This window comes from Salarias fasciatus, chromosome 13, assembly GCF_902148845.1.
Source record: "Salarias fasciatus chromosome 13, fSalaFa1.1, whole genome shotgun sequence".
Classification (NCBI taxonomy): Eukaryota; Metazoa; Chordata; class Actinopteri; order Blenniiformes; family Blenniidae; genus Salarias; species Salarias fasciatus.
This window is the reverse complement of record NC_043757.1, coordinates 13,720,462-13,731,605: the sequence shown is the minus strand read 5'-3', so window position 1 is coordinate 13,731,605 and position 11,144 is coordinate 13,720,462. Positions and strand designations below refer to the sequence as shown.

The 11,144-nt window shown below is 40.1% G+C and overlaps 1 protein-coding gene across 1 annotated transcript; it reads left to right on the top strand.

Moving 5' to 3' along the window:
* Nucleotides 1-5,688: 5,688 nt before the first annotated feature.
* On the top strand, nt 5,689-11,022 carry slc29a3 (solute carrier family 29 member 3). Its single transcript, XM_030106480.1, has 7 exons — nt 5,689-5,775; nt 6,599-6,694; nt 6,801-7,188; nt 7,891-7,973; nt 8,653-8,879; nt 8,969-9,131; nt 10,024-11,022. Exons 3-7 carry the CDS (start codon nt 6,865-6,867, stop codon nt 10,634-10,636), a joined length of 1,410 nt encoding a protein of 469 aa, XP_029962340.1. The 5' UTR covers nt 5,689-5,775; nt 6,599-6,694; nt 6,801-6,864; the 3' UTR covers nt 10,637-11,022.
* Nucleotides 11,023-11,144: the final 122 nt, after the last annotated feature.

The window sequence follows — 11,144 nt, the reverse complement described above, 5'->3', positions numbered from 1 at the left end:
TTAGGCAACAAGTCTTGATTGACAATGGTTGAATGTGTTTGGACGATGGAGAAACCTTTTGCTAAAATGTGCAATATTTAATTCCAAAGTATGATTTCTTATTCATTATTTTTAAGTTACATAACTTATGCTGTTTCTCAGCAAATATAAATAGTGTCTCTAAAGTTTTATTTGACTAAGACTTCAGCTATTTGTATGGAGAAATGATGCAAACATTTGCTTTTTGAATAACAGGTTGAATTTGCCCCAGGCAATAATGACAAAACAAATTATTTTGAATGTTTTAAAAAATTCATTTTACAGTATTTTACAGTGTTTCAGAAATGATGTGCAGATAAGGTAAGAGCCACAATAAATACATGTGCAATCGGGAATCTTCAGTCAGCCTCAAAATCTGAAAGTCATAGGCATGAGCTAATTCATAATACAATCTGGAGCATCAACAATGAAGGGAAAAAAAAGAGAGAAATTTAGTCTGAGCCAGAAAGGGAAGCTTCTCTACAACATCTGCAATCCAAGAAAATCAAGACAGTCCCAAGAAAATGAATGTCCACAGTCCAGAGAGATTTCAGTCCCAAAAGACAGTCCACTTTGTTGTCTTGGTCTTCGTACTTTGACACTTTCATGACTTCAGATCAAACACAACCGCTGTTATGAATTCATGACTGCTGTGACAGCTACTCAGTGTTGCATCCATGCAGTGAAAGTCATGAATGGGGAGTTCTCCAGTAGCGTCTCAGAAGGTGGTCTCTCCAGGCGGCCATGGCAGCATTAGTTTCCCCTCCAAAAGTGCTTCAGCTAAACATGTTTCTGCTTTATCGGCCTGGCACTTAAACATAGAAATCTATTGTGAAACTTTGTTAAAAAAAAGAAAAATATATAGAAAAATATATACACCTATATGACAGAGCTAAGATAAATACTTTAAATACAGTGATTCTCTTACCAATACAAAGAAAATCATGATCTGAATTCGAGACTGTAATTGCCATCAGAGGTAGATGAGCAAACTGGAGTAAGTCAGGCTCAGGATCCACAAGTTTCAGCCTCGACTAAACAAGAATAACCAATACTGAGACCAGCACGAGATATGTTATCACAAACAAGCATATGACCCACCAGCGCTCATCTGTGAAATAATGGAAAAACAACATGTAACATTGATCATCATTGTCTACGGTAACACGCACGTCCTGCACAGATGCCGTTTGCACTTGGTCGCTGATTGTAAACAGTCCATTCACACTTGGAGTTGCATTGATGGGTGTGTTGTTGATCCCTCTCTGCAGTATCTTGGTGACTGTGAGTTGTCTGCACACAGGGCAAACAACTCTGCCTTTGTCCTCTCCACTGCTGCCGTAGGTCACTATTTTCAGGAGGCAATCCAAACAGAATGAATGTCCACAGTCCAAACTGACTTCAGTCCCGGTAAAACTCCCAAAACACACGGGGCATTCGGCTGAGTCCTCCTGCTTATTTTCTGCAAGCATTTCCATGATCATGGATTCAATGCAGTTTAAGCAGAGTTCAGAGTTTGCAGAGTGAAGTCTTCTCCGTCCTCCACTCTTGATGGTCTCAGCTACATACCTGCAGGGGAAGGTGGGCGACGCCTCGTGAAACTAGTTCTGCAGTCTTGTCTTGCGAAACAGGTATTATGACCTTTTTCAGTGGTGGCTGGATGGACTGGTTGGCATGCCTAAAGCCGAGTGCCACCCATGGCAGAGAGGAGCCGCTGCTCGGTGTGCTGTAAGACCAGATCATAGTAGTCATTGGTTGAACTCCTCCCTGCTTCAACACGATCAATCCGAAGAAATGGGAGATAATCAGGGTTTACATTAGCCTTCTAATGTCCAGAAGGCATCTGCTTTATATGCTTTAACATACTCAACATGGAACAAAGCACTGAAAGAAAATGATGTGCAGACACCAATTTCAATTTCATATGATAAAGCAATCTCTTATTGTACGTATGTCCAAAATCTATAAATTGATGATTAATTATTTGAAATTATGGAGCAGAATGTCTCACATGTATGGATGTGCACTTGTAACAAAAGATTTCTCCTAATTTGTATTTTTTCTTTAGGACAAACCCTAGTTTCCCCTGATCTTACAATAGAATAGAGACTATTTTTAGATGTTCATTATCCAAAGCTCATTGAATAATTTGGAAATTGAGAATTTCAACAAGTATATTTGTGAAGATATAATTCAACCTACTTTTTAGTCATGTGAGTTTCTAGAGTCGATTTTTTTTTTAAATACAACCTATTCTTATTTAAATGTAATGAAAATGTGTTCTGTGTCAAATGAACCAAAGTGGTCACAACCTATAGTTAAAAAACTCTCCAAGTAACCTGCAATTCTCTATTTATAACATAGTCAAATTCCTATTGTCATCAAATCCTAATCACCCATAACAACAGTTTTCAATTAGAACTGTTTTTAACCAGAAAAATTCTGTTCTTTATTGTTATGATCTCATAATAGTAGTAGTTAAAGAATTAAGCTCTAAAGAGTTAATCAAAAATGAAACATAACTGTTTCATATGTTCTTCATTGTTTTTATTCGGCTTTTTCTTTGCTCTTGTCAACTCTACATGTTTTTTCATGTAAAATACTGTGAATTGCATTGTTGCTGCAATGTGCTAGACATGTGAAAGACAACATGCAAAAACATATCAGAAGAAAAAACAGGTCAAATTATCCCAATAAACTTTGCAGAAACTCAGTCATTTCAGTCAAGTTTGCTGAGGCCAGGACATGAAGATACCACGCAGGACTTTGACCTCCTGCACACCACCATTCAGTGTGGCATTCATAATTTTACTGCTAGTGGAAGAATTTTCATTCTAAAGAAAGTATTTTATTTTAAACTCAATACTGGAAGAAATCACAACTGAAACACTGAGTAATGTATAAGTTAAAGTTCAAGTCAAAAATACAAATGAATTGAAATATAAGAGCACAAACACAATACAGCGTCTTGAAGGCCTGAGTTGTCTGGTTGAGGAAATTACTGGGTGGAGGGAGGTTTCAAACACCACCCGCTTGACGGAGAGAGAGGGCTTTCAATAGTCACTTTTAAATTGTTATATATTTTTGGAGACAAATACTTTGAAATAATTCACTTAAAAAAAACTTTGGATTTTCAGGAATTCCTCTATGCCCTCAAGCTTACTCTAACAGCATGTACCCCTGGAGTGCAGAGCAAGTTTAAAGGAAAGTTTCATCTACTGGACATAAAATTCTATAGCTTACCTCCAGTAAAGAAAAAAAAAAGGAAAAGGAAAAACAACAATGTCCCTCATTTCCTTACTCAAGACTTTAAACAAGATCAAAAATCTTTGCAGAGTGCATATTCTTATCTAGAAACTTGTGAATATTATGTAATTGTGTGAGTAAATGTGTTGCTTCAGTGTGAGCAGTGCTCCATTACACCAAGCTGTTGTGGTAAAAACTTGGATTATTGTCTTTTTTTTAATGTAATAACCATTTAGATATTGGAATATTGAACATGTGCTGCCAGACTGCTTTGAGAGTCCTTATATTTCAGTTTCTTAAAATATATAATAAACATAATAAATAAATCTTGATACATTTGTCAACATAACCGAATGTTCCTTGTTTCTTTAACAATATATCTTATTTTTTTTTAGTTGTCAGAATCCTGTACATTGATTAAAATGTACTACAACAACAGTCATTTTGTGAAGAAATTTTCTTGTTTATGAGCTTAATTTTGGTCATATCTGGAGGTCAAAGAAGTCAGAAGATCAAAAATGAAGCAACAACTACCAAAACAGTCAAAGTCAACAAGACACAAATACACTGACATCAAGTGTTGCAGTTATCCCAAATTATATCGTCACAATTCTGAAGAACATAACATGTATTTATTTAATATAAGCAGTAGCTACAGCGCCAGCGGCCAAAAACAGTGAGCAGCAAGAGGAGATGAGCCAAGGTCAATTGTTCCACTTCTTTTTTTATTCCCATGTGCAAAACAAATAAACAAAAAAACAAAAACAAAAAGATAAAGTGCAGAGGAGGATTTTTAAAGCACATGGCTTCCCCAGCAACAGAGCAGCACCTTGCATCAACCAACTACAACCAACAACTACCCCTGAGTGAATGTCTTCAGGTGCCTTAAATACATTCACCTTAAGTGGGTAAAACCATAAAAACTCCAGAGGTGGAAAACATAATATTAGTTAACTAAAACTATGTTAAAATCCTCCACTACAAAGGTCATTATAATAATCTAAAGAAAAACTTTTTTTTTTTAATAAACTGAACTAATCACCCAAATAAATAAATTAAATCCTAAACCATATCTAAAATCTTGTGCAACCACCCCCCTCCTTAAAAGTGCTGTGTGCATTTTAAAGTGCTTTGTGAATGAGAAGAAATTGCTCAGTGCAAAGTCAAGTGTCACGTTACTTGTAACAAGTGGCCTGTTTTTTACAGTACACATTTAATTTGATTTTACATTTCTTCTTCCTGAATCTGTGTCAGCAGTGATCAGAGTAACTGAATTAAAATGACTGTGTTGTACTTCGCACTATATAAATAAAGCTTAATTGAATTGAATGGTGAGTTGTGTGTTACACATTATGTCTCAACAGGACTGACCTGGTTAAATAATGGTTTAAAAAAAAAGAAAAAAGCAAAAGACATATTTAAAAGAAAGTTCATAAGGTGAAATACTGAAATTATTTACCTTAATGCTTAATAATGAAATTAAATATGATGCACTTTATTGTGTTTTGTAAAAAAAAGTGTTGCTTTAAAATTGATATTTTTGCCAATACCTCAGTAACGTTCTAAATGACATCAATTCATTTTCATATGTAGGTCAAATTAGATGTGACGTCTTTGAAACTGATACATTGTATCAACTCCGTCATAAAAGTTCTAAATGACGTCATCTAAACCGCACTACTTATTTGCATATCTAGGTCAACTTGAGCTTTATTTGTCAGTATGTGGACATTTTAATCTTAAGTTTAGTAATGTAATTCCACTAATTTCCAACTGCTATTTCATGTGTGTCAGAGTATGGAAATTTGAACATTTCAACATGTGAATATACTGTGATTGTCTCAATTAATCCGAGTGTGAACTCTGTCGGTCCCTTTTTTAAATGTTGAGTAATACATGTCAGTGTGTGGACACTGTCGGGACATTTAAGTGTCCTTTTTTATTATTAAAATAAGTGTCCTTTTTTATTATTAAAAATATGCAAGTCAAGATAGAAGCCTTTTCCCCTGTAGTTATTTCTAATGATTCCTAAATTCCTAAATGCAAAGCACTTTTGGCCGATTTGCGGGATGTCTTTTTGACAGATGCAAATTAGCAGGCTGATCTCAAATCTCCCAAAAAACACAAGACACCAGGCAGTCATGTTCCTGTTCAACAACTGCACTTCCGGTAATGTCGTGTGGCCTTCAGAATTATGGCACCGTCTGAAGTGTCGTACTTCATTACAGACAACGTGCAGTGCTGATTCAAGGCATATTTTACGTAAAATTTGGGGATTGTGTATTTTATTATATGTAATTTTTTTTTTTTTACAAATTCCTATTCAAATTGACGCCATAAAAGTCTCGTGCTCCTCAATCTCGTGTTGTAATGTGAAGGGCACAAACAGGAAATTTCGTGTTGTAATTGCAGCTTTTCTTCGTCAGCTGACCAGAAGCGGAGTTAATAACTGTGAAATAGACTTTAGTGCCAGGATAACAACTCAAGAACCCACAGACCTCAGCTGAAAAGGTATTTCTATCCAGTTTTTGTGTGTTTAACTTCCTCATAGGTACCAGTCAATGACGCTAGCTTGGTTTGGATGTGTTTGTTGAAGACTTCTGAGTTTGTGGGTTTGCTTACAGCTGCTGGAACACATCTGCTCTCTTACAAATCCTCACATTGCTACAAGTCTGTTAAAAGAAAGAAAAATGTTGAAGAAGCTTTGTATAAAGTTGTACTTTTGAATTGACCTGGCCCGGTGTTTTCTGAAGATCGACCTAGTTGAATTGTCTCAGTATCATGTGAACATTAGTTCCTCATTAGTGGCGCACATCATGCTGCAGGCTGCAAAGTCAGCACAGAGCTCTCAGACTTGTCTACATCAGACCCCGACATTAGTCCGAATGGTGATTATATGGGGAAGCGATCCAGCTGAGAATCAGGTTCTTTTTGTGTTTACGTGACAATTATCTACCTCAGAACTCATCACTTCTCCTACATGTGACTTGTCACGTTGTGGTCTGTAGAGCAGTGGGGATATGAGGTCAGATCACAGAGATTACTGAAAGAATACGAGACGAATCGAGCAATAGGTATGAGAAATGAGGGGGTTCAGTGTTTGTTTATTCATGGAAAACCAGTTGTGACACAGTGACAAAAGTCTGATGGATATTCTTCTAAATCACACTCGAAGTCTTCTTTCAGTACATTGGTACATAGTCACTGACCAGTCTGAGCATCAGTTCAGATATCTGTTTAAATGTATTACTGTAAAGAAGCAGATGTGGAAAGTATGTGAAGATGTGCAACATTTAAAGATTGAGTTTGAGAATGACTCCTGTTGTCGTTGCAGCTTTGCAGAGTTCAGCTCATTGGATTTGATCTTCACCAGATCTCCAGACTATGCCCCCACAACCAACCACTTATTTTTTCTTATGGACAAGTAAATGTAAGCCTTATCAAAGCTACAGTATTTTTTCTTAATAATAACAAAAAAATGACAATATATTATAACAGTATTATGACAATGTGTTTCATCTTTTTCTTGTTCACAGATTTCTCCCTTTCCTAAAGTTCTTTGTGTCTTCACTCCATGAGCGTCCCTGGTCCTGACTGAAAATGGACACCGTGGAGCCAGTGCAGCCCAGCCTGAACTCCTCTTATCATGCACCTGCTCTGGGAAACCACCAGGCGTCTGATGAGGAGGACAGCGAGGACAGCAGTCCCTCTGCTTCCCTGCTCCCAAAACAGTCCTCGGTGTCTCTCGCCGTGCGCTACAGTCCAAATGACTCCTACTGTTTAGTGTACATTATCTTTTTTCTGATGGGCATCGGCTCGCTGCTGCCGTGGAACTTCTTCATAACGGCAAAACACTACTGGCTCTACAAACTCAGTAACGGCAGTCACCACGGCGATGAAGAGGATCTTCGTTCAGACCTCAGCGTGAGTGAGGGGGCGGCTAGCAGGGTCCTGCTATGTTTGTTACGCCGGTGTGAGCTCCAGCCACAGGAAGATGCACATTTGTGCAATTCGGCATGCGTCTGGCATGGATCTGTGGCGATCCTGTGACAATCCTGTGACCGCTGATAGCACTGAGTGTCCTCTCACATCACACAGTAATAGAATTAGAAATACCTAAAGGTTTGCTGAGAGGAAGAAAAGGCCTTCTAACAAATGAGATGTTTTTGTTTGAAGAAGAAGAATAGATGAGCATTTCCTGGAGGCAGATTCCAATGTGATAGTGTCATCTTGTGCTGCTACAACAGAGAGAGACTAAATGAAAGGAAAGTGCACAGTGGAGTAATTGATTCTTTGGCCTTTATGTAATGGTCCGCAGCGCTGAAAGTTTCTGTGGTAAACTTCACAGAACTTACTACACACTGATGATAAACTACTGTCATGCTGTACAGGCAGTGTTCATATGCAGAAATCAGTGGCTGCTAACCGTGAAAGTATGTGGATTACATTTCAGTTGCTTTTAATGACTAATGATATGTTTTAGTTATATTCTTGCCTGTAAATTTCCCTTAAATTTCATTTCCTCTTCTTCTGTGTGAGACACACTGTGAATGTGAGAATACATGCTCTTTTGTTTTCAGATGAGCATGTAAAGTCATATCGGTGTTGTTTTCTGTCTACTGACAGGATTACTTTGAAAGTTATCTGGCCATCGCCTCCACGGTGCCCTCGGTGCTGTGTCTGATGCTCAACTACGTTCTTGTTAACAGGTTCAAAACACACACACACACACACACACACACACACACACACACACACACACACACACACACACACACGCTCAGTCTTGTATTTCTATCCTTGTGGGGACCGTCCATTGACTCCCATTCATGTCTAGCCCCTAACCCTGACCCTTACCCTAACCCTAACCCACACCACAACAAAGCCTAACCCTAAAGAAATGTTTTTGCACTTTTACTTTTTTCAGTAACAACAACATGGTCAAGAAAACACTGTTTCTCCTACTTAGGACCGGAAAAAGGTCCCCACAAGGCACGTCGTTCCACGTTTTGCTATCCTTGTGGGGACATTTGGCCCCAACAAGGATAGAAATACGAGAACACACACACACACACACACACACACACACACACACTCACACACACACATATTCGATGTGACACATTTGTCCAGTCCAGTGTCTCAGAGGCCATAATTTGATAATTTGATTTAATCTAATTTACCTTGAAACCCTAAAGTCTTGTGCGTCTTGTTATGCGTCTTCTGTTAGTTATCTATTTGGATTGGATAGATAAGTGAAAGCTGACTGTCCCACATCTGCATGAACACACTCAGACTGTAACCAAACCATAATAGCACATCACATATCATCTGCTCCACGCCTTTTTGCTGCTTAGCTGATCTCTGATCACCTCTGTGTGTTCTCAGGTTGTCTTCGAACGTGCGAATCCTCTCGTCTCTATTTGTGATCCTGCTGGTGTTCTTGGTGACTACGATCATGGTGAAGGTGGATGTGTCGGACTGCAGGGTGGAGTTCTTCGTGGGCACACTGGCCAGCGTGGCCGTGGTCAGCGGAGCCTCCAACCTCCTGTCTGGGAGTGTGTTTGGTATCAGTGGGCATTTCCCTATGAGGATCTCTCAGGCATTAATATCAGGTACGGTGCACGCTCATGGACGGATGCTGCCGTCTTTGCGGGATTCGTAGGACACTAGTTTTCCATTGAGTTTGTTCCCCCTTCCTCAGGACAGGCCATGGGAGGCACGCTGAGTGCAGTGGCGTCGATCGTGGACCTGGCCATTTCAAAAGATGCGGCAGACAGCGCTCTGGCTTATTTCCTGACAGCGGACATCTTTGTTCTCCTCTGCATCTTCTCATATTTGTTGCTGCCTAAGTTGGCATATTCAAAGTAAGTAGCAGGATGAGACACTATGTTCACTGTCTTCATTACATACAAACTTATATGTAAAAAGGTACACGTCCAACTCATTTTCCACATCAGTCCAATCTTTTTGAAGTCTGGGTTGTAGATTTGGTGTAACTCTTCTCTGTCTGTATAAAAATGACAGAAGTGGAATTCATTTCAGTTTAACTATCTAAAGAATCTAAAGCAAATGTGGATGAACCATCGGTTCACTCACCTCCATGCAACCTGTGTCTCCATGCTGTAAGGTGACTGGTTTCACAGATGATCGAGAAGAAATAGTCAATTCAAACATGTGATATCAATACTGTATCATTAAATTTATTTCAAAGTGAATATCCAATAACATCCATGATGATTAGCTGAGTTTGTTACAAAGAAATCTACATATATCCCACTGAATCAGTAATCATTCACAGTCTACTCACTGGTTTAACAGTTAATTAGTTAAGTCAGTTTGTCACTCTCAGAGGCAGGAAGTAACATCGCTCCTTATGTAGTGAGGTAGATTTTATAACTATCCAGTTTGCTTGAATGTTCACTTTTCTGATCACATTTTGCCTCATTTTCTATATTTGAACAGAGATAACTGTATTTTCTCTCCATGTTAAAACTCGCTTGGAAGTTAGTGAAAAAGGCTCAAAGCGACTGACAGTAACAGTTATTAATCCAGAAGTTGACCAATTTACAAGTGATAGCAACGCCAACTTTCTGGCACCAGATGGCGCTAAAGTTTAATGTTTAAACCTTCCATGTAGTGTTGAAATGACCTCTGCCATGTGTCTCCAGTGTTGTTTTGAAAATTGACACTTCTCTTAAAGCACATGAAACACAGGCCTTCACGCTGTCCCTCGGTGCCGTCCTCTTCTCTCTGCAGGCACTACATGCTGGCATCAACGAGCACCGGTCCTCCGGCTGGCGAGGACGGAGACGCTGCGGCCTCGGTTCCTCCCCTGCAGCCCATCCTGAGGAAGACGTGGGTGCTCGGCCTGAGCGTGTTCTACGTCTTCTTCATCTCCATCATGGTGTTTCCGGCCGTGTCCTCGGGGATCCAGTCTGTCCACCAGGACAGCGGCAGCCCCTGGACCACCACTTACTTTGTGCCTATGACCAGTTTCCTGCTGTACAACGTGGCGGACTTCTGCGGCCGGCAGGCCACAGCCTGGCTGCAGATCCCCGGCCCCACCAGCCGGGTCCTGCCCGCACTGGTGCTGTGCCGCTCCGCCATCGTGCCGCTTCTCATGTTCTGTAACTTCCAGCCCAGGGACCACCTCCACACGGTGCTCTTCGCGCACGACGTGTACCCGGTGGTCTTCAACTGCCTGCTGGGACTCTCCAACGGCTACTTAGGCACGCTGCCGATGATCTACGGCCCCAAGGTGGTGCCTCGAGAGCTGGCGGAGGCCACGGGGGTGGTCATGTCCTTCTTCCTCGCGCTGGGCCTGGCCGCCGGGTCGGCCTTTTCCGTGCTCCTCGTGCACAGTATCTGATCAGGACGGTAACCTCGGGCACAGAGGGTCAAAGTGTACCGCTGAATCCAGCGGCGTGACATGAGGGAATTAAGGTTCTCATTTTAATCAAGCCTGATCTCCTTTATACCTCATAACGTTGTGTTTACGTGAACATGACGGCCTTATCGGTACAGGCAATAAGGGACTCAGTGAGTTTTTACTGTTTTTTCAGCTGTATAAATTTTTCACACATGAGATGGATGTTTTATCATGCATTGTGTGCATGCCTCTGTATCTCTCTGTGGTTCTCATCTGTAAATGTTAATCTTTTAATTCTAAAGCACACTAACAGTTTTCTATACATAGAATCATGTCTTGACGCAGTGTGATGCTAACTGGTTAAAGATTCAATATTGCAATTAAACATGAACTGATGTTGACAAAACAAGCATTTATGGTGATTTTTTTTCCACAAACATTTATTTAGCTGCAGGGTGGTGGAGTGTTTTTAGCATTCCTGTCCCAGGTTCAACTCTGAACATTCTGA

Coding starts and splice junctions, on each gene's coding strand:
- slc29a3 (XM_030106480.1), top strand. CDS start 6,865: ATGGACACCGTGGAGCCAGTGCAGCCCAGCCTGAACTCCTCTTATCAT. Junction 7,189..7,890: donor ATCTTCGTTCAGACCTCAGC/GTGAGTGAGGGG, acceptor GTCTACTGACAG/GATTACTTTGAAAGTTATCT. Junction 8,880..8,968: donor CTCTCAGGCATTAATATCAG/GTACGGTGCACG, acceptor CCCCTTCCTCAG/GACAGGCCATGGGAGGCACG.